The following is a 23547-nucleotide window of genomic DNA, read 5'->3' on the forward strand; positions in this document are numbered from 1 at the left end:
CATGAGGAGGCTAATCGGGCGGTAACTCGTCGGATGATTTTTTGGTTTACCGGGTTTATGTATGCCGATAACGTCCGCTTCTTTCCACACCGCGGGAAAGATACAGTTCGCCATAGCGGCATTGAAAATAGATGCCAACATCACGATGAGTTGGACGGGTAGAAGTTTAATAACGCGGTTAGATATACCGTCGGAACCGGGAGCCTTGCGAGGACGTAGGTCTTTGATCAAGTCTTTAACTTCTATCGGGGTGACGGGTGGTAACGCATCCGATGATGGCAAGGAGGCTCTGCGTTCTACCTCACTGTCTACTAATTCTACATGAACAGGGTCCACGGATTGAGTGCTGGGCGTGCACTGGGTTTGCAATGTATCGGCCAGCAGCTCTGCTTTTTCGTCATCATCGAACGCCGCGAGTCGGCCTGAGGGGCCTACGAGGGGGGGCATAGTTACTACCGTATCCGATTTGAGAGTACGAGCTAAGCGGTAGTAAGACCTTTGGGAGGGCGCGAGTCCTTCTAAGAAATCAGACCATCTGACATCTCGGACTTCGGCGATGCGAGACTTTACGTCGCGTTGTAGGGCACGCATTCGAATACGATTTTCCGCGGTAGGATACCTGTCGTAGGCGCGTATCGAGGCGTTCTTAGCTCTAAGGAGTTCCCTAATATCGTCGGACAATTTGAAGCGGTGAAGGAAGTCCTCCGCTACAACTTGTTTCGATGACCTATCTAATGTCGAGGTGATGTGTGACGTTAAGATGTCTATGGCTTCAGCGGTATCCTGAGGAGACGGGATAGAGTCCGGGTTAAACGGGAGCGATGGTGGATCAGATTCAGCCAGGCTGATGCCCAGCGTGTGCCAATCCACCACAGTCCTCGTGACGGGAACGGAATCGGGAGCGCGACCGAGCTTCATAACGACGGGACGGTGGTCTGAATCTAACTCTGAAACTACTTCGATCGAGTGTAAGCGCAGAGTTACGTTTTTTAATAACGCTATGTCGAGTATATCCGGGCGATGCGCGATATTTAGCGGGTAGTGAGTCGGGGTTAGCGGAGCGACGATATCGAAGGCGAGATCATCGACTAACGCGTCAAGCCGCCTGCCATTCGGGGTTGTGGTGTGTGAGTTCCACCTGATGTGTTTACAATTTAGGTCGCCCGCCAGAATGACAGAGCTCCCCATACCGAGCAGCGCCTCGATATCACTGCTTAGAACGATCTTATCCGGTGGAAGATAAACGGACGCGATAACGATCGGCGCGTGTCCCGTCAGTGAGATTCGGCACACTGATGCTTCGATATTAGCGAGCGCGGGAGGATCGAGCGGGATGCAATGCAGGGCTCTTCTATAGTAAATGACGGTACCACCACCACGGGCAGAGAGCCTGTCGTTCTTGACCATGTTATAGTTCGCGATTTTAGGGTCACGGCGCGCGGGCTTAAGTAGGGTCTCCTGCACTAAAAAGATATCAATTTGATGGTCACGCAAAAAGTCAGAAACCTGATCACGTTGATTTGCGAGACCGTAAGCGTTAAAAAATCCTATCGTTACGGATAGGGGCTTTATTCTACTTATATACGCCATTGATTACCGGCGGAGTGAGGGGAGGACGTACGTATTTAATGACGCGTATACGTCGGCGTATTCTTGCACAACGGCGATAAAGTGTTGTGCAGTGGAGGCAGCGCGAATGGCGTCGCCCAAAGCGTTAACGCGCTCAAAGTTGATCGACTGAAAGAAGTCGATCGCTAAAGTGAGATTTTCGGACGCGGTCGGAGGGCAAGTCGCGGGAGAGGGACGAGTCGCGGGGGCGGGACGAATCGCGGAGGAGGGAGTTGTAGCCGTGTTCGTGTACGGCAGCGGTTTTGCCCAGGCCGAGACACTGGGCACCGCCGCCGGAACGAACGCTGGCTTAGCCTGCGACGCAGAGGGTGCCGAGGCTTTGATGTCTGGGTCGGAAGCTCGGAGGCGGTTTTGGCGGGCGACGCGGCGATTTATTTTAGGGGCTCGGGGGCAACCACGGTAATTCGCGGGGTGACCCTGTGTTCGACACAGGACGCAGCTAGGCGGTTCCGTCGCGGTTTTTTGGTCGCGAGCGCAGAGGGCCGTGGCGTGATCGCCCAAACACTTAACACATCGGGGGCGCAAGTGACAGTTACGGGAAGAGTGCCCGTACAATTGACAGTTATGGCACTGGCTAGGAGTGCCTTTTTTATGGGGGGCTTCGATGGCGATACCGGAGAGCCTACAGACGGTCTGTGTGTTGAAGATTTTCTTACCCTCGGGAGTAGGCTGGAGGGTGACTAGAACCATATTATATGGCTCCCTACCGCGACCGGTGTGCATACGGTGCACAGAATTCACTGGAAAGCCCTGTTCTAACAGATCGGCCTTGACGAGCTCTACCTCTAACTCTTTAGGGATTCCGCGTATTACAACGCGGAATTCGCGCTCCTCCTGGATCGTATAAGTATGGAAACTTATACGTTCCTTACGGAGGTAAGAAGAGAGGGCCCTATGGTCGTCGGGTGTTTGAACCTTAATTTGAATGCCGTTCGCGAGGTTACGGGCATTCGTGAAATTTATATTTTTGGCCTTAAGGGCCAGGCAAACTCGATCCCAAGCTGCCTTCTCCTGAAGGATAACCGGGGGAGGGGTCTGGGTTTTATTTTGTGCCACCGCACGCGGCGACGGAGTGGCACGGGCTGGGGGCGCAACAGGAGTCTGAGGGCGGGGGCGCGACGCGTTCACGGCTTTGCTAATTTTAGTGGCCGCGGGAGCTCGAGACTCCGCGGCACGCTTCTTACCCTTTTGTACCAGGGTGAATCCATCCGTCGATGAGGCGGGAGCGAGGTCGACCTCCATCTCCGAGTCAGAGTCGGAGGACGAGGAGGCGGGCGCAGGTGACCTACGAGCAGGTGTTATGGAGGGCACGACGGAGGCTGCGGATGATCGCGCTGCTGGAACGGTGGCCACGGCGGACGACGCAGCAGTTTTACTCGCCAGTATAGGCGACGCGGGAACGGCAGGCACGACGGAGGCTGCGGTACTCCATGCAGAAGCTTTGCACGCAGGTACAGGCGACGCAGGAGCAGCGAGCTCAGCGGAGTCCACGAGAGGGCTCGCGGTGTGATCGGTCTTGAAGGCCAGAAACTCTGAGGCGAGCTGTGGGTGGCGAAGTCGGAGGAATTCCGCGAATACAGCGTCCATGATCGCTGAGTGCCCAGGTGGGGCGGCCCCGGGTCTTGAAAACACTCGCCTTGCGGCGAGGCCCCAGCTTCTCGGACCTGAGCGGTTCTATTGAACACAGGTGGCAATGCGGCGCGATTACTACAGGACAAAGAAAAAGCACAACAAAACAGAAATTACAAAAAGAAACAAAACAAATAAATACTTGCAGGAAAACACTTTGTCGGCAAATGTTCCACGAACACAAAAATAACTTAAACAAAACAAATAAAAGCTTCCAGGAAACACACTTGGTCGGCAGATGTATCACGAACACAGGCCGCGCGAACAATGGCCGGGCTAACAAAAGCCGGGCGAACAAAGACCGGCCGATCGAGTGGACGATGAGCACGTCCGCACGTGACGGGTGCCTCTATCGGAATGACTATGGTCTGATGTTAACTGATTAATATTTTTTTTGTTAATCGGTGTTACATTTGTAAATATGTTATCTAAACATGTTGCCGATGTAGTCGTTGTCCTAGTAGGCTCTAAAAATAAGTTTGGGAGCTTATATTACTTTAACAATGTTCTGAATCTAATAGTGGTATTTGTGTTTTCTAAAAGATTAATATTAAAATCACCACATATAAAAAATTATTTATTAGAGACAGAAAGGTTTAGCAATACATTTTCCAAAATATTTTCAAAAGAATCATAAAACGCATCAGGAGGTCTTTAGACGCAGACAACGATGAGGTGCTCAAGCTCAACACAGGAAATTTCAATAATTCTCTCAACAGAGAGGGCCACTACATCCTTTCGTTCCTTAGATTTCAAACATTTACTAACTAGTGAGCCACCGCGAATAGCGTTCTCTCTGCAGAAGGAACTTGACAACTGGTGATCATTAAAATTAAACAATAATTCATAGTCTCTAAACCAGTGCTCAGTGACACAGAATACATTAATATTATGTATATTTAAAAACATTTCAATTTCTAGCTCTTTACCCATCATCCCTTGTAAATTTTGATGCACCAAATTGAATATGTTAATAATTGAAATCTTAACGTCTTTTGATGGGTATAGTCTATTTGTTGTAATTGCAAGAGTGTGACTCCTTTGTCTTACTAATTAATTTAAATTGGAAACAGATTCCAAAGTCTTAAAACATTTGATATTTTTTTCCTACTCAATAGAAGCAGGTATTTTTTTAGCTAAATTTATAGCTAGGAAATTGTGTATAAAATACTGTAGCGATGTTGCTACTTGTCTAAAATTTGTATAAGTTAAATTTAAACATGTAATTTTTTGATATCCTTAAATATCTAAATTTCATTATATTACTTATGTCTATTTATGTCTAATGACTGTACTGTTTGCAAATAGATAGAATTCAATTGTTATGGAATGATACCTGTCCTTGTGCATCAATCGGAATACATCAGCTATGCCAGGGGCACAACAAAGCTACTATCTGTATTTTAGAAATAAGTTAAATCGAGCAATCCAACATTTAAACATTCAATTTTTAGAGGCTCTTCTAGGCTAGAGAGAAACTTCTATTGCTATTCTATTGCTCTATCTATCTAATTATATTCGATATCAGATGTGACCGTGTCGGTTCAATATATTTGACAGCCACGTTTTTTCCAATCAAAAAATATACGGTAGGGCGTCTGGGAGCCCTCATAGTTAAGTATCAACACCCCGTCCATTTCTGCCTTGACAAGTAACGCATGGCTATTTAAAGGGTGGGACAGTCATTGTACTATAAAGCTGAGATTGGGAACTCATATCTCAAGACGGGTAGGGTGGCATTAACGTTGTTGATGTCTATGAGCTCCAGCAAACACATAACATCTCGTCCACTCAATTAAGCATTTAAAAAACATAACACGTATTCAGGAACATTTCACACATTAGAATAGAATTCAATTGCGGTACTGAAAAGACAATGAGGATAACTACTAAATGTGGGTTTTTATTGATTTTTTTAATAATACATAACTCAATGAGCTTTTTTTTAGATGTCACAATATGAACGTCCGCAACCACATCTTCAGCAGCAACCGCAGCCTCCACAGCCGCATCTGCATCCTCCACAACCTCCACAGCCGCATCCGCATCCACCGCAGCCTCCACAGCCGCATCCGCATCCTCCACAACCTCCACAGCCGCATCCGCATCCACCGCAGCCTCCGCAGCCACATCCGCACCCGCCACAGCTTTGGGTGATACCGATGCAATCGTCTCCACAGCCGTAGTCGATACGACCACAACCCGAGCTGCACATGTCGCCGCAGACATCAGCAGTACCAAGGAAAGGCACTTCACCGCAGACACAGACATCACCATTGTACCTGTTCTCGGAACATATACTTAGACCAGTAGGAGCAGCAGAGTTGGAACACACACAGAAACGGTCACAACATCCACAGCCGCAGCCACAACCTCTACAGCCGCAGCCGCAACCGGTGCCCAAAACGGACTATGAAAAAAAAACAATTATATCTTTTTAAGTAATCATTTTAAGTCCATTTAATTCAATTTAAAAATTAAAAGACTTACCTGGGCCACGAGGGCGATGGCGCAGACGAAGAGAATGAGTTTAGCGGCCATGTTGTTTTACTGAGTTACTTCAGAATGAGTTGACTCTGCACTACACTAGCTTTTATACCGAGCAGTTTCCTTGAAAATCCGCATGCTTCATATCTAAATAGCATATAGACGTGACTTTGGAGATATTCTGCAGTTTTCGTCCTTCGGGCGATCTAATCAGGAAACAATTACGAACACCTGTGTGATTAAAAACCAAACTATCATTGTTTCTCAACTGTTTGTCATTGAATTGTTTTTTATCTCAAGGTGAACACGATCCTTAGTTACTATATAAGAACAAAGTTTTGAAGCTTAAAGCATTCAAGATTAAGTGCCTGAATATCCAGCATCATGTTTACCTTCGCTCTTCTCCTTCTCTGCGTTCAGGGCTGCCTGATCAAAGTAAGTTTTGTTTTTGAAAAGCTTCCAAATTTAAGCAATTTTTTTAAATCTAATGTCGGTGGACCCCTTTTTGTACCTTTTCGTTGTTCCCTGATTATCTTCGTAATCAAAACTATAACGCAGGGGATTTTATAGATCTTGAGACATGAGGTCGAATTCTGATATGTTCTGTAAGTGCTCCATTCAAACCGGAGAACAATGTTTCCTGCCCGTATCAGCTCATTGTAGACCATGCTACTGCTAATAATTACGTATATTTTAATAAGCATCACACGATATTATGCCTTCACCGTGGAATCTGTTATTAAAAACGTGATGGGTAGTTATATATGAGATACACTTTTTGTGATATACTTATGTACGTTAACATTTTGACTCCATTATTTTAGATACATTGTAACTGAGGAAGATGCTTACATTAATTCTACAATTGACGAAACTGGTGGGTTATGTACAGAGGAACTAAGGTGTCACTGTTTAATTTTAATTTATGTGGCTGTTTTAGAATGCGTACGGTCAGTGCTGTGGCTGTGGATGCGGTGGTGGTTGCGGTTGCGGTTGCTATGGCGGCGAGGGCGACGGTAATGTGAACGTCTGCGGTGAACTGCCCGTGTGTGGTGAAACCTGTGTCTGTGGTCGCGTGCCCATCTGCGGTAGTGTTTGCTACGGGGGTCCTGCCTGTGCTAGTGGTTGTGTCTCTATCTGCGGACGTTGCTGCGGATGCGGGTGCGGCTGTGGAGGCTGCGGTGGATGCGGATGTGGCTGTGGAGGCTGCGGTGGATGCGGATGTGGCTGTGGAGGCTGCGGTGGATGCGGATGCGGACGTAGATGTTGTTGCTGCTAAAAAACACACTGAGTTATTTATTATTGAAAGAATCAATAAAATCCAGATTCAATAATAATTCTGATTGTGTTTTCAATACCATAATTGTATTTTGCTTAAGTTTGAAAACTATCATCTTTGTGTAATAAAAAAGATCTGAATAGAATTTTCAATAAAAGAGAGTTCATAATTCGTCTATTTTCATTAGATCTATTATCTTGGCATCTTGGCAAAGCGATAATAGCGATTTTGAAACTCCGGATGCAGCTAATATGTATGTACATGTAGAATTACATAACAAAAGTTCACGAACGACTTCTACTGTGAAAGAATGAGATCGTGTAATAAGCATGAAACACACAAAAAACTGTACATTTGCTTAATTTTTGGGCGGATGTATTCTCAACGCGCAGCTCAGCATAATGATATTGGAGCAGTAGCCGTCAATGTCCACTGTGATGCTCATGGACTTGGTATTCGACAAACAGTTCGACGAAGGCTAAGAAGCCCGTTGCACTTGTAGAAGAAATGAGATATAGTGAGTAGAGAGAGAGAAGAGTAGAGAGAGTAATAAATATGACATTCATGAAAAACTATATTTTCGTAATTAAATATTATTAATTATTATAGGTAGCATCATTCTACTAACATTGTGCCACGAAGTAGCTACGCACTCCGGTGTGAGAGGGGGAACAGTCAGTCAATACAATACAGTTGAGACTCGAGTCTCAAAGTGGGCAGCCGCAATAAGAAACGGCAAATCTGTATAATAGATAGCTTCCTCACATTAAAAAGCAAGGATCTCATCGCAAAGGGCCTTTAACTCAAAAGGACCGACCGGTCATCCTTCTTGGAGATACGGCGGACCTGGTCTTAAATAAAAACGAATCCCTGTTGGTGCTTTATGAGAGGGATACAAACACGTTAATGCGACTGTTAGCCCCGGGACGCTTATTCACACGGTCACCAAGGAATACTCAAATATCTTCCGACTTCCTAATTCCACTTTCTATATTATTTTGTTGTCAACCACTGTCTCTATTTCTTGACAAACTTGAAATGATGTCCTTTATATTAGGCAACTGCAGTATTTGTTACGTGCTAAAGCTTCTATAGTTGGGAAGAGGTATAATTTTAGATTAGTAAACAATTGGTTTATATCGCACCATTTCTAGAAAAAGGAGGCAAATTAAAAACTCGAATTTTGCAGGAACGTAAAAAAACTCTTTCGTTTAGAAATGCTAAATCATAGCTGAAAATGTTCGAGACTTCACGGATAAAATTAAGCTGCAGATACGTCTATAATTGATTTAAAACAATATTGATTAGTTTTCGAAATAATTTATTTTGATATCAATCTGTTACGTCTTTAATCCCAGTCATGATAATATGACATTTAGAAATAAGCAAAGTAACCGCTTTGTTGCAGTTCACAGGGATCATATCTTCATAATTTTACTTACGTATTTCTTGCCGACATAATTTACCTAAAGTATGTATGTGTATAAAAAAAATACGCCATTGTTCCGGAAGAATTAAAATATTAATAATCATAGTAAATAATCAATTTCATGTGTAGACAATAGGTTCTATTCTTCTTCTTCGTTGTTACACTTTTGGCAGACTGGTTGTGGTCGCCATGCTGTCAGTAACGAGATTAACAACCCAGCGCCACTCCTCCCTTCCGGCTGCGCGTCTGGTGCTTACGTGAAGAGACAATCCATTGCAGCTTTGACCTGGTCATTCCACCTTGTGGGAGAATCTCTGAAAAACCACCTATAATCGCTGAAAAACCCCCAAAATCCCTGACGCGCTACACCACGGCGTCGGTCCCATCAGTACGCTAACAATAAACATACTGTATACGTATTCTGTAAGACTTTTTAGTCTATCTTTGTACGATAGACCCACAGGCTGCATGTGTAAAAAACTGACAATTTCTCTGAAGAGTGTCGTCTTCACTTGTGCGGTAAAAGGTGCACTGCGAGCCAGTATATTAGCGCTAACCGACCACCGTCTGCGCTCTATTCCGTTGTCAACGTCATCTGTGAGCATCAAAGACTTTAATGTCCCAAATATTTAAAAGCAGATACTACTTTAAGAGCACATCCGTTTGGAGCTACATAATATTGAATAATGTATGTTTTGATCGGATTTCAATTCTGATTGATCGGTCTGATTGATCTGGACATAGCCATTGGGGAAGGCCTATGTCCAGCAGTGGGTAGATAAAGGCTGATGATGATGATGATGATGGTCTGATTAATGGGCTTGGCAGAACCATATCATTTATATTAATTTATATAAGTAATGTTGTTTATAAAAACTTAATTAGCCGAACAACCGGCACTGCTGGGCTGATCCAAATAGAAGTTGAAGAGGTTCAATGATGTTAGCCCGCCCCGCCTGACACCACACTGCAATATGTATACATCCAAAAGCGACTCCGACCATATGACCACATTATCCTGATTCCCGTACCAGTATTTAAGTAGTGAAATAGGTTCTACTGGAAGGTCGACCATTCGACCACTTTCGCCAAAGCTTGTCATACACCACCAGAACAAAGTATTAGGTGAGTTTAAGAAACAAGCCTGGACAGACGTATTTTCAACGGTGTGTTGGAGATTCAGTATAGCTGCCTCAGGCAATAGCCCAGGTCTAAACTCAAACTGAGCGTCATACAACTTTACATGTTGACGCAATTGGGTCTCAATTATACTGACCAACACCTTGGCAATTATCATTGCGAGTGATATGGGTCTATAGTTGATGACCACAAACGATGCATCTTCTGTGGTCATCGAGATCCTATCAGTTTTCATTAGAGCGTCAGGCACGCAATAGTGGCTGAAACAAAGGATAAAAAAGTCCCAAACTCCATTGTCTGGTACGGAGCATTGCTGCTCGGCTTTAGGCATTGCAGCGTTTAAGTCATAATTAAACTCCACAATAAAATGATCCCATTACGACACTTTGTATCTGATGTTCATGCATATAGCCGATTTTCTCGCAATCTCAGTCGTGATTGCATTATCTAACCAAAAGGTAGATCCATGCGCGTCGCTCGGGAATGTGTACTAATTCAAAGACACCCCGAGATACTCAATGTCCGCATACGACCATTTTTCTTCTTCACTGATCTAGGATTGTGACTAAAAACTGGAGGTTTTATCACAGTCGCCCGATGTTTAGTTACAGTGACCTATAATTACTGTACTGTTTGCGAATAGATAGAATTCAATTGTTATAGAATAATGCCTGTTCTTGTGCGTCAAATGAGAATACATCAGCTATGCCAGGGGCATAATCAAGCTTCTGTTTGAATTTTAAAAATAAATTAAATCTGTCAATCTGTCCTGACATTTAAACATTGACTTCTACGGATAAGGAATAACAAAATGTAATAAAAATCGTGTAATAAAAATCAAACACGCAAAATTATAATTTGCGTAATTACTGGTAGGACGTTTTGTGAGTTCGCACGGGTAGCTTCCACCACCCTGTCTATTTCTGTGAAGCAGTGATGCGTTCCGGTTTGAAGGGCGGGGCAGCCGTTGTAACAATATAAGACCTTAGAACTTATATCTCAATGTGGATGGCGGCATTTACGTTGTAAATGTCTATAGGCTCCAGTAACCACTCAATATCAGGTGGGCTGTGAGCTTGTCCAACCATCTAGCCACTAAGAAAAAATAGCATCAGACGGGCCTCGTCCACGCAATTAAGCAATCAAAAGAATCTAGCACGTATTCAAGAAGAGTTCACAAACTTCCAATAAAATATATTTGTGGTACTGAAAAGACAATGACGATAAATACTGAATGTGGCTTTTATTGATTTTTTTCAGTAATACATAACTCAATGAGCTTTTGAGTAGACACCACAACATGAGCGTCCGCAACCGCATCCTCAGCAGCAACCGCAGCCTCCACAGCCGCATCCGCCGCATCCACATCGACCGCAGCCTCCACAGCCGCATCCACATCCGCCGCAGCCTCCACAGCCGCATCCGCATCCACCGCAGCATCCACAGCCGCAGCCTCCGCACCCACCGCAGCTTTGGGTAATACCGACGCAACCGTCTCCGCAGCCGTAGTCGATACAACCACAACCCGAGCTGCACATGTCGCCACAGACATCAGCAGTACCAAGGAAAGGCACTTCACCGCAGACACAGACATCACCCTTGTACCTGTTCTCGGAACATATACTTAGACCAGTAGGAGCAGCCGAGTTGGAACACACACAGAAACGGTCACAACATCCAGAGCCACAACCTCCACATCCTCCACAACCGCAGCCACAACCTCTACAGCCGCAGCCACAACCAGTGCCCAAAACGGACTATGAACAAAGGAAACAATTAAATATTATTAAGTAATTACATATTTTAAGTCCATTTAATTCCATTTAAAATTAAAAGACTTACCTGGGCCACGAGGGCGATGGCGCAGACGAAGAGAATGAGTTTAGCGGCCATGTTGTTTCACTGAATGACTTCAGAATGAGCTGACTCTGAACTACATCAGCTTTTATACCGAGCAGTTTCCTTGAAAATCCGCATGCTTCATATCTAAATAGCATAAAGACGTGACTTTAGAGATATTCTGCAGTATTCGTCCTTCGGGCGATCTAATCAGGAAACAATTACGAACACCTGTGTGATTAAAAACCAAACTATCATTGTTTCTCAACTGTTTGTCATTGAATTGCTTCTTATCTCAAGGTGAACATGATTCTTAGTTACTATATAAGAACGAAGTCTTGAAGCTTAAAGCATTCAAGATTAAGTGCCTGAATATCCAGCATTATGTTTACCTTCGCTCTTCTCCTTCTCTGCATTCAGGGCTGCCTGATCCAAGTAAGTTTTGTTTTTTAAAATTTTCCGAATTTAAGCGATATTTTTAACTTTGATATCGGCAGTCCCCTTTTGTACCCTTTCATTGTTCTCTGATTATCATCGTAATAAAAACGATAACGTAGAGGATTTCACAGATCTTGAGACATGAGGTCTAACTCTGATTTGTTCTACAAGTGCTCCCTTCAAGCCGGAGAACAATGTTTCCTGTCCGTAGCAGCTCATAATAGACCATGTTGCATTCAATAATCATTACACGATATTATTCCTTCACCGTGGAAATTGTTATTAAAACGTGATGAGTACGTAAATGATACATTTATGTACGTCTACTTTTTGACTCCACTACTTTAGATACATTGTAACTAAGGTAGATACTTGCTCAAATTCTACAATTGACGAAATTGGTGGGCTATGTACAGAGGAACTAAGGTGTCACTGTTTAATTTTAATTTATGTGGTTGTTTTAGAATGCGTACGGTCAGTGCTGTGGCTGTGGATGCGGTAGTGGTTGCGGTTGCGGTTGCTATGGCGGCGAGGGCGAAGGTAATGTGAACGTCTGCGGTGAGCTGCCCGTGTGTGGTGAAACCTGTGTCTGTGGCCGCGTGCCCATCTGCGGAGGTGTTTGCTTCAAGGGCCCTGCCTGTGCTAGTGGTTGTGTCTCTATCTGCGGACGTTGCTGCGGATGTGGATGCGGCTGTGGAGGCTGCGGAGGCTGCGGATGCGGCTGTGGAGGATGCGGATGCGGACGTAGATGTTGTTGCTGCTAAAAAACTCATTCAGTTATTTATTATTGAAAAAATTCAAAAAACCCAGATTCAATAATAATTCTTATAGTTTTTTCAATGCCACAATTGTATTTGATTTAAGCTTGAAAACAAACATCTTTGTGCAATAAAAAAATTCTAAATTGAGTTTTCAACAAAAGCGAGTTTATGTTTCGTCTATTTTCATTGGATCTGTTGTCTTGGTCACATCCAGCAAAGCGATAATGGCGGCTTTTAAACTTCGCTGCAGCTAATATGTGTATTTACATGCAGAAATACCTAACATAAGTTCACAAACGACTTCTACTGTAAAGAAATTAGATCGCGTCATAAACATGAAACTCACAAAAATTGTACATTTGTATACTAGTATTATAAAACTGAAGAGTTTGTTTATTTGTTTGATTGAACGCGCTAATCTCAGGAACTACTGGTCCGATTTGTACTGTAAGTACTGAAATAGGTCTATAGTTAGAGGGGTCATCAGTACTACCATATTTAAAAAGAGGAATCACTTGTATGTTTCATTTAGTCAGGAAATACACCACACCTAATACAATAATTAAAAATACTAACAAGATGAGGAGCAATAATGTCTATTACAGACTTCAAAACCTTTACTGATATTTCTCACTAGTCAGCCGTATTTTTTACGTTAAGGCTATTAAAACTTTATTATATTGCTTGAATTAATTTTCATTAAATTTGAAAATTTCATTACATTTGTTGACATGGTTATGCAATAATGTTTCAGCTGCTGTGGGGGATGAATTTAGAGAAGTGGTAGTTGAAACTGGAATGTCAGAGAAAAACTTTTCAAAAGCATTAGCCACATCTTCATGACTAGTTACCAATTTATCATCTATTTTTAATGAGAATTCTTGGTGGCTATTTCTGACTTTTCCACTTTCTCTACCAATGATGTTCCAAGTCATCTTTATCTTGTCAGGGGCATTTTTTATTAAATCACTTAAATGTAAAGATTTTGCCGCTAAACAAACTTTTCTAAATAGTTTTGAATAGGTCCTGACATATTGATGAAATGTTTCATCATTATTATAAACTTTTTCAGAGTACACATCGTACAACTTTTTTTTACTTTTGTACACTCCGGTGGCGGCCCACTCTCTGAACACCGTTTTGTTTTTAATGTTACAGTTTTAGGAATAAATACATCAGTAAAGACCAAATTAATTCTCTCAAACAGATTCTAGTATGACAAATTTGGGTTTTTGTTATGAATAATTTCTGAATGTTCTTGCATAATATTATTTCTAAGCTTCTCAATTCGTTTTTTATTAATAGGAACAATCACAAGAGTATTTTTATCTTTAGAATTCATATTAGATTCAAAAGACACAAATTGTCCACTATGGTCTGATGTTAACTGATTAATATTTTTTTTTGTTAATCGGTGATACATTTGTAAATATGTTATCTAAACATGTTGCCGATGTGGTCGTTGTCCTAGTAGGCTCTAAAAATAAGTTTGGGAGGTTTTATGACTTTAGCAATGTTCTGAATCTAATAGTGGTATTTGTGTTTTCTAAAAGATTAATATTAAAATCACCACATATAAAAAAATATTTATTAGAGACAGAAAGGTTTAGCAATATATTTTCCAAAATATTTTCAAAAGAATCATATAACGCATCAGGAGGTCTGTAGACGCAGACAACGATGAGGTGCTCAAGCTCCACACAGGAAATTTGAATAATTCTCTCAACAGAGAGGGCCACTACATCCTTTCGTTCCTTACATTCCAAACATTTACTAACGAGAATCAGTGAGCCACCGCGAATAGCGTTCTCTCTGCAGAAGGAACTTGACAACTGGTGATCACTAAAATTAAACAATAATTCATAGTTTCTAAACCAGTGCTCAGTGACACAGAATACATTAATATTATGTATATTTAAAAACATTTCAATTTCTAGCTCTTTACCCATCATCCCTTGTAAATTTTGATGCACCAAATTGAATATGTTAATAATTGAAATCTTAACGTCTTTTGATGGGTATAGTCTATTTGTTGTAATTGCAAGAGTGTGACTCCTTTGTCTTACTAATTAATTTAAATTGGAAACAGATTCCAAAGTCTTAAAACATTTGATATTTTTTTCCTACTCAATAGAAGCAGGTATTTTTTTAGCTAAATTTATAGCTAGGAAATTGTGTATAAAATACTGTAGCGATGTTGCTACTTGTCTAAAATTTGTATAAGTTAAATTTAAACATGTAATTTTTTGATATCCTTAAATATCTAAATTTCATTATATTACTTATGTCTATTTATGTCTAATGACTGTACTGTTTGCAAATAGATAGAATTCAATTGTTATGGAATGATACCTGTCCTTGTGCATCAATCGGAATACATCAGCTATGCCAGGGGCACAACAAAGCTACTATCTGTATTTTAGAAATAAGTTAAATCGAGCAATCCAACATTTAAACATTCAATTTTTAGAGGCTCTTCTAGGCTAGAGAGAAACTTCTATTGCTATTCTATTGCTCTATCTATCTAATTATATTCGATATCAGATGTGACCGTGTCGGTTCAATATATTTGACAGCCACGTTTTTTCCAATCAAAAAATATACGGTAGGGCGTCTGGGAGCCCTCATAGTTAAGTATCAACACCCCGTCCATTTCTGCCTTGACAAGTAACGCATGGCTATTTAAAGGGTGGGACAGTCATTGTACTATAAAGCTGAGATTGGGAACTCATATCTCAAGACGGGTAGGGTGGCATTAACGTTGTTGATGTCTATGAGCTCCAGCAAACACATAACATCTCGTCCACTCAATTAAGCATTTAAAAAACATAACACGTATTCAGGAACATTTCACACATTAGAATAAAATACAATTACGGTACTAAAAAGACAATTAGGATAATTACTGAATGTGGGTTTTATTGATTTTTTCAATAATACATAACTCATTGAGCTTTTTTTTAGATGTCACAATATGAACGTCCGCAACCACATCCTCAGCAGCAACCGCAGCCTCCACAGCCGCATCTGCATCCTCCACAACCTCCACAGCCGCATCCGCATCCACCGCAGCCTCCACAGCCGCATCCGCATCCTCCACAACCTCCACAGCCGCATCCGCATCCACCGCAGCCTCCGCAGCCACATCCGCACCCGCCACAGCTTTGGGTGATACCGATGCAATCGTCTCCACAGCCGTAGTCGATACGACCACAACCCGAGCTGCACATGTCGCCGCAGACATCGGCAGTACCAAGGAAAGGCACTTCACCGCAGACACAGACATCACCATTGTACCTGTTCTCGGAACATATACTTAGACCAGTAGGAGCAGCGGAGTTGGAACACACACAGAAACGGTCACAACATCCACAGCCACAACCTCCACAGCCGCAGCCACAACCTCTACTGCCGCAGCCGCAACCGGTGCCCAAAACAGACTATGAAAAAAAAAACAATTATATATTTTTAAGTAATCATTTTAAGTCCATTTAATTCAATTTAAAAATTAAAAGACTTACCTGGGCCACGAGGGCGATGGCGCAGACGAAGAGAATGAGTTTAGCGGCCATATTGTTTTACTGAGTTACTTCAGAATGAGTTGACTCTGCACTACACTAGCTTTTATACCGAGCAGTTTCCTTGAAAATCCGCATGCTTCATATCTAAATAGCATAAAGACGTGACTTTGGAGATATGCTGCAGTTTTCGTCCTTCGGGCGATCTAATCAGGAAACAATTACGAACACCTGTGTGATTAAAAACCAAACTATCATTGTTTCTAAACTGTTTGTCATTGAATTGCTTCTTATCTCAAGGTGAACATAATCCTTAGTTACTATATAAGAACGAAGTCTTGAAGCTTAAAGCATTCAAGATTAAGTGCCTGAATATCCAGCATTATGTTTACCTTCGCTCTTCTCCTTCTCTGCGTTCAGGGTTGCCTGATCCAAGTAAGTTTTGTTTTTTAAAATTTTCCGAATTTAAGCGATATTTTTAACTTTGATATCGGTAGTCCCCTTTTGTACCCTTTCATTGTTCTCTGATTATCATCGTAATAAAAACGATAACGTAGAGGATTTCACAGATCTTGAGACATGAGGTCTAACTCTGATTTGTTCTACAAGTGCTCCCTTCAAGCCGGAGAACAATGTTTCCTGTCCGTAGCAGCTCATAATAGACCATGTTGCATTCAATAATCATTACACGATATTATTCCTTCACCGTGGAAATTTTTATTAAAAACGTGATGAGTACGTAAATGATACATTTATGTACATCTACTTTTTGACTCCACTACTTTAGATACATTGTAACTAAGGTAGATACTTGCTCAAATTCTACAATTGACGAAATTGGTGGGCTATGTACAGAGGAACTAAGGTGTCACTGTTTAATTTTAATTTATGTGGTTGTTTTAGAATGCGTACGGTCAGTGCTGTGGCTGTGGATGCGGTAGTGGTTGCGGTTGCGGTTGCTATGGCGGCGAGGGCGAAGGTAATGTGAACGTCTGCGGTGAGCTGCCCGTGTGTGGTGAAACTTGTGTCTGTGGTCGCGTGCCCATCTGCGGTGGTGTTTGCTTCAAGGGCCCTGCCTGTGCTAGTGGTTGTGTCTCTATCTGCGGACGTTGCTGCGGATGTGGATGCGGCTGTGGAGGCTGCGGAGGCTGCGGATGCGGCTGTGGAGGCTGCGGAGGATGCGGATGCGGATGCGGATGCGGATGCGGACGTAGATGTTGTTGCTGCTAAAAAACTGATTGAGTTATTTATTATTGAAAAAATTCAAAAAACCCAGATTCAATAATAATTCTTATAGTTTTTTCAATGCCACAATTGTATTTGATTTAAGCTTGAAAACAAACATCTTTGTGCAATAAAAAAATTCTAAATTGAGTTTTCAACAAAAGCGAGTTTATGTTTCGTCTATTTTCATTGGATCTGTTGTCTTGGTCACATCCAGCAAAGCGATAATGGCGGCTTTTAAACTTCGCTGCAGCTAATATGTATTTACATGCAGAAATACCTAACATGAGTTCACAAACGACTTCTACTGTAAAGAAATTAGATCGCGTCATAAACATGAAACTCACAAAAATTGTACATTTGTATACTAGTATTATAAAACTGAAGAGTTTGTTTGTTTGTTTGATTGAACGCGCTAATCTCAGGAACTACTGGTCCGATTTGTACTGTAAGTACTGAAATAGGTCTATAGTTAGAGGGGTCATCAGTACTACCATATTTAAAAAGAGGAATCACTTGTATGTTTCATTTAGTCAGGAAATACACCACACCTAATACAATCATTAAAAATACTAACAAGACGAGGAGCAATAATGTCTATTACAGACTTCAAAACCTTTACTGATATTCCCCACAAGTCAGCTGTATTTTTTACGTTAAGGCTATTAAAACTTTTTATTATATTGCTTGAATTAATTTTCTTAAATATGAAAATTTCATTACGTTTGTTGACATGGTTATGCAATAATATTTCAGCTGCTGTGGGGGATGAATTTAGAGAAGTGGTAGTTGAAACTGGAATGTCAGAGAAAAACTTTTCAAAAGCATTAGCCACATCTTCATGACTAGTTACCAATTTATCATCTATTTTTAATGAGAATTCTTGGTGGCTATTTCTGACTTTTCCACTTTCTCTACCAATGATGTTCCAAGTCATCTTTATCTTGTCAGGGGCATTTTTTATTAAATCACTTAAATGTAAAGATTTTGCCGCTAAACAAACTTTTCTAAATAGTTTTGAATAGGTCCTGACATATTGATGAAATGTTTCATCATTATTATAAACTTTTTCAGAGTACAGATCATACAACTTTTTTTTACTTTTGTACACTCCGGTGGCGGCCCACTCTCTGAACACTGTTTTGTTTTTAATGTTACAGTTTTAGGAATAAATACATCAGTAAAGACCAAATTAATTCTCTCAAACAGATTCTAGTATGACAAATTTGGGTTTTTGTTATGAATAATTTCTGAATGTTCTTGCATAATATTATTTCTAAGCTTCTCAATTCGTTTTTTATTAATAGGAACAATCACAAGAGTATTTTTATCTTTAGAATTCATATTAGATTCAAAAGACACAAATTGTCCACTATGGTCTGATTTTTTTTATTTTTATATGATTGAAAGTCTACTGGTGGCCCGAAGGCCTTTCCAGTTTCACCAGGACAGGTGAGCAAAGGCTCAGCCAAGAGGGGTGGGATTTGCTAACAACTGCCCGAGCGCCTCCGAAGGAGACCTAACAACTCAAGAGCAATTGTTTCGCGAATGAATCCACTACCGGATCGGAATCGCGACCCGCTGAGAAGATCCGGCGAGAAACTAAGCGGGCTGATGCATGGGTTAGGTTGCACGTCGACCTCTTTGTCGAGTTCGACGAGTACGGTTACCGGGGTCCTTAAGCCTGCCCCTAGTATTAGAGCTGAAGGCATCTAATGCAAAGGTTATTGGATCTGATGGATCCGTAAGGACGTGTCTAGGGCGTCGACGGTGACTGGCTCCTGCATGATCAGGATTCGGGGAGTAGTCAGCGGCGGCAACGATAAGGCGATTATCATGACGCATAGCCTTATCGAAGTATCGTTCCGACGCTGACTTCATGTATTTCCGAATTGATTCGAGGCCCAGGTCGTCGTGTAGGTCAACGTTCTTCACGAACCACGGAGCCCCGACAGCTAACCTGCAAAAGCGGGATTGTAGGGATTGGAGGGTGTCTATGTGTGTGCGGGCCGCGTGAGCGAACACAACACTCGCGTAAGTCATGACGGGCCTTATGCAAGTTTTGTAAAGTGTCACCTTGTTCCGAAGGGACATTTTACTCCGCTTATAGATCATGGGGTAGAGTCTACCGAGAATAAACGCGGCACGGTCACGGACTGATTTTATATGCGGGCGGAATGTCATCGATGCATCCAAGGTAACGCCCAGGTACTTGACCTTCCTGGCCCAGGGTATGGGTTGTCTAAAGAGAGTAATCGGGGGTGTGAGATTCCTCCTCCTAATCCGGGAGGAAATCCGTGTGGAGCTTCCCCTCTGAAATAGCACCGCAGTACTTTTCGCTGGGTTGATGTCTATGCGCCATTTTCGGAACCATTGTCCTAGGGCTAGGGCTGCGCTCTGAAGCTTCTTCGCGATTAGGGACTTATTTCTACTAGAATAGTAAACAGTCGTGTCGTCGGCGAATAAAGCTAAATGGGTCGGCGGCGACCGGGGAATATCGTTGACGAATAAGCTAAATAGGAGGGGTGAGAGGACAGAGCCTTGCGGGACTCCAGCTGTGAGAGGTCGTGGGGAGGAGCGAGTTCCCTCGACTCGATATCGAAAAGAGCGGTTCGACAAGAAGTCCCGTATGATGAGCACGAGACTATCCGGCACGCCCATGTTGAATAGTTTGAAAATCAAACCGTTGTGCCAGACTTTGTCGAACGCTTTTGCGACGTCGAAGAAGAGAGCTCCCGTGTATAACGGTTTGGTCGATTAAGCCCCACAAGAATGTGCTCCGTGAGGCGGTGCACCTGTTGAACGCATGAGTGATTTGTACGGAATCCGAATTGTTCATCGATGAGAATGCCCTTGGATGAGACGAAATCTCTGAGGCGCTTGTAGAGCAGACGCTCATACAGCTTGCCTAGAGACATGAGGAGGCTAATCGGGCGGTAACTCGTCGGATGATTTTTTGGTTTACCGGGTTTATGTATGCCGATAACGTCCGCTTCTTTCCACACCGCGGGAAAGATACAGTTCGCCATAGCGGCATTGAAAATAGATGCCAACATCACGATGAGTTGGACGGGTAGAAGTTTAATAACGCGGTTAGATATACCGTCGGAACCGGGAGCCTTGCGAGGACGTAGGTCTTTGATCAAGTCTTTAACTTCTATCGGGGTGACGGGTGGTAACGCATCCGATGATGGCAAGGAGGCTCTGCGTTCTACCTCACTGTCTACTAATTCTACATGAACAGGGTCCACGGATTGAGTGCTGGGCGTGCACTGGGTTTGCAATGTATCGGCCAGCAGCTCTGCTTTTTCGTCATCATCGAACGCCGCGAGTCGGCCTGAGGGGCCTACGAGGGGGGGCATAGTTACTACCGTATCCGATTTGAGAGTACGAGCTAAGCGGTAGTAAGACCTTTGGGAGGGCGCGAGTCCTTCTAAGAAATCAGACCATCTGACATCTCGGACTTCGGCGATGCGAGACTTTACGTCGCGTTGTAGGGCACGCATTCGAATACGATTTTCCGCGGTAGGATACCTGTCGTAGGCGCGTATCGAGGCGTTCTTAGCTCTAAGGAGTTCCCTAATATCGTCGGACAATTTGAAGCGGTGAAGGAAGTCCTCCGCTACAACTTGTTTCGATGACCTATCTAATGTCGAGGTGATGTGTGACGTTAAGATGTCTATGGCTTCAGCGGTATCCTGAGGAGACGGGATAGAGTCCGGGTTAAACGGGAGCGATGGTGGATCAGATTCAGCCAGGCTGATGCCCAGCGTGTGCCAATCCACCACAGTCCTCGTGACGGGAACGGAATCGGGAGCGCGACCGAGCTTCATAACGACGGGACGGTGGTCTGAATCTAACTCTGAAACTACTTCGATCGAGTGTAAGCGCAGAGTTACGTTTTTTAATAACGCTATGTCGAGTATATCCGGGCGATGCGCGATATTTAGCGGGTAGTGAGTCGGGGTTAGCGGAGCGACGATATCGAAGGCGAGATCATCGACTAACGCGTCAAGCCGCCTGCCATTCGGGGTTGTGGTGTGTGAGTTCCACCTGATGTGTTTACAATTTAGGTCGCCCGCCAGAATGACAGAGCTCCCCATACCGAGCAGCGCCTCGATATCACTGCTTAGAACGATCTTATCCGGTGGAAGATAAACGGACGCGATAACGATCGGCGCGTGTCCCGTCAGTGAGATTCGGCACACTGATGCTTCGATATTAGCGAGCGCGGGAGGATCGAGCGGGATGCAATGCAGGGCTCTTCTATAGTAAATGACGGTACCACCACCACGGGCAGAGAGCCTGTCGTTCTTGACCATGTTATAGTTCGCGATTTTAGGGTCACGGCGCGCGGGCTTAAGTAGGGTCTCCTGCACTAAAAAGATATCAATTTGATGGTCACGCAAAAAGTCAGAAACCTGATCACGTTGATTTGCGAGACCGTAAGCGTTAAAAAATCCTATCGTTACGGATAGGGGCTTTATTCTACTTATATACGCCATTGATTACCGGCGGAGTGAGGGGAGGACGTACGTATTTAATGACGCGTATACGTCGGCGTATTCTTGCACAACGGCGATAAAGTGTTGTGCAGTGGAGGCAGCGCGAATGGCGTCGCCCAAAGCGTTAACGCGCTCAAAGTTGATCGACTGAAAGAAGTCGATCGCTAAAGTGAGATTTTCGGACGCGGTCGGAGGGCAAGTCGCGGGAGAGGGACGAGTCGCGGGGGCGGGACGAATCGCGGAGGAGGGAGTTGTAGCCGTGTTCGTGTACGGCAGCGGTTTTGCCCAGGCCGAGACACTGGGCACCGCCGCCGGAACGAACGCTGGCTTAGCCTGCGACGCAGAGGGTGCCGAGGCTTTGATGTCTGGGTCGGAAGCTCGGAGGCGGTTTTGGCGGGCGACGCGGCGATTTATTTTAGGGGCTCGGGGGCAACCACGGTAATTCGCGGGGTGACCCTGTGTTCGACACAGGACGCAGCTAGGCGGTTCCGTCGCGGTTTTTTGGTCGCGAGCGCAGAGGGCCGTGGCGTGATCGCCCAAACACTTAACACATCGGGGGCGCAAGTGACAGTTACGGGAAGAGTGCCCGTACAATTGACAGTTATGGCACTGGCTAGGAGTGCCTTTTTTATGGGGGGCTTCGATGGCGATACCGGAGAGCCTACAGACGGTCTGTGTGTTGAAGATTTTCTTACCCTCGGGAGTAGGCTGGAGGGTGACTAGAACCATATTATATGGCTCCCTACCGCGACCGGTGTGCATACGGTGCACAGAATTCACTGGAAAGCCCTGTTCTAACAGATCGGCCTTGACGAGCTCTACCTCTAACTCTTTAGGGATTCCGCGTATTACAACGCGGAATTCGCGCTCCTCCTGGATCGTATAAGTATGGAAACTTATACGTTCCTTACGGAGGTAAGAAGAGAGGGCCCTATGGTCGTCGGGTGTTTGAACCTTAATTTGAATGCCGTTCGCGAGGTTACGGGCATTCGTGAAATTTATATTTTTGGCCTTAAGGGCCAGGCAAACTCGATCCCAAGCTGCCTTCTCCTGAAGGATAACCGGGGGAGGGGTCTGGGTTTTATTTTGTGCCACCGCACGCGGCGACGGAGTGGCACGGGCTGGGGGCGCAACAGGAGTCTGAGGGCGGGGGCGCGACGCGTTCACGGCTTTGCTAATTTTAGTGGCCGCGGGAGCTCGAGACTCCGCGGCACGCTTCTTACCCTTTTGTACCAGGGTGAATCCATCCGTCGATGAGGCGGGAGCGAGGTCGACCTCCATCTCCGAGTCAGAGTCGGAGGACGAGGAGGCGGGCGCAGGTGACCTACGAGCAGGTGTTATGGAGGGCACGACGGAGGCTGCGGATGATCGCGCTGCTGGAACGGTGGCCACGGCGGACGACGCAGCAGTTTTACTCGCCAGTATAGGCGACGCGGGAACGGCAGGCACGACGGAGGCTGCGGTACTCCATGCAGAAGCTTTGCACGCAGGTACAGGCGACGCAGGAGCAGCGAGCTCAGCGGAGTCCACGAGAGGGCTCGCGGTGTGATCGGTCTTGAAGGCCAGAAACTCTGAGGCGAGCTGTGGGTGGCGAAGTCGGAGGAATTCCGCGAATACAGCGTCCATGATCGCTGAGTGCCCAGGTGGGGCGGCCCCGGGTCTTGAAAAC

At 44.1% G+C, this 23547-nt stretch overlaps 3 protein-coding genes across 3 annotated transcripts; 2 read left to right on the top strand and 1 right to left on the bottom strand.

Moving 5' to 3' along the window:
- The first annotated feature begins 6095 nt into the window (after positions 1-6095).
- On the top strand, positions 6096-7193 carry LOC119629681 (chorion class high-cysteine HCA protein 12-like). Its single transcript, XM_038016362.2, has 2 exons — positions 6096-6180; positions 6686-7193. The coding sequence occupies exons 1-2, from the start codon at positions 6130-6132 to the stop codon at positions 7022-7024; spliced, it is 390 nt and encodes a 129-aa protein (XP_037872290.1). The 5' UTR covers positions 6096-6129; the 3' UTR covers positions 7025-7193.
- Positions 7194-11784: 4591 nt separating this feature from the next.
- On the top strand, positions 11785-13011 carry LOC119629689 (chorion class high-cysteine HCA protein 12-like). Its single transcript, XM_038016428.2, has 2 exons — positions 11785-11867; positions 12335-13011. Exons 1-2 carry the CDS (start codon positions 11817-11819, stop codon positions 12632-12634), a joined length of 351 nt encoding a protein of 116 aa, XP_037872356.2. The 5' UTR covers positions 11785-11816; the 3' UTR covers positions 12635-13011.
- A 2493-nt stretch (positions 13012-15504) lies between these two features.
- LOC119629613 (chorion class high-cysteine HCB protein 13-like) lies at positions 15505-16203 on the bottom strand. The gene is made up of 3 exons (XM_038016087.2): positions 16153-16203; positions 15735-16071; positions 15505-15512 (listed from the first exon to the last, which is right to left on the bottom strand). Exons 1-3 carry the CDS (start codon positions 16201-16203, stop codon positions 15505-15507), a joined length of 396 nt encoding a protein of 131 aa, XP_037872015.2.
- Between the last annotated feature and the right edge of the window lie 7344 nt (positions 16204-23547).

Source organism: Bombyx mori, chromosome 2 (assembly GCF_030269925.1).
Source record: "Bombyx mori chromosome 2, ASM3026992v2".
In the NCBI taxonomy this organism is placed as follows: Eukaryota; Metazoa; Arthropoda; class Insecta; order Lepidoptera; family Bombycidae; genus Bombyx; species Bombyx mori.

What these genes read in the sequence shown, in the direction of transcription:
- LOC119629681 (XM_038016362.2), top strand. Translation starts at nt 6,130, where the DNA reads ATGTTTACCTTCGCTCTTCTCCTTCTCTGCGTTCAGGGCTGCCTGATC. An exon ending in TTCAGGGCTGCCTGATCAAA is followed by an intron (nt 6,181 to 6,685) that starts GTAAGTTTTGTT and finishes TGGCTGTTTTAG; the next exon opens with AATGCGTACGGTCAGTGCTG.
- LOC119629689 (XM_038016428.2), top strand. Translation starts at nt 11,817, where the DNA reads ATGTTTACCTTCGCTCTTCTCCTTCTCTGCATTCAGGGCTGCCTGATC. An exon ending in TTCAGGGCTGCCTGATCCAA is followed by an intron (nt 11,868 to 12,334) that starts GTAAGTTTTGTT and finishes TGGTTGTTTTAG; the next exon opens with AATGCGTACGGTCAGTGCTG.
- LOC119629613 (XM_038016087.2), bottom strand. Translation starts at nt 16,203, where the DNA reads ATGGCCGCTAAACTCATTCTCTTCGTCTGCGCCATCGCCCTCGTGGCC. An exon ending in CCATCGCCCTCGTGGCCCAG is followed by an intron (nt 16,072 to 16,152) that starts GTAAGTCTTTTA and finishes TTTTTTTCATAG; the next exon opens with TCTGTTTTGGGCACCGGTTG.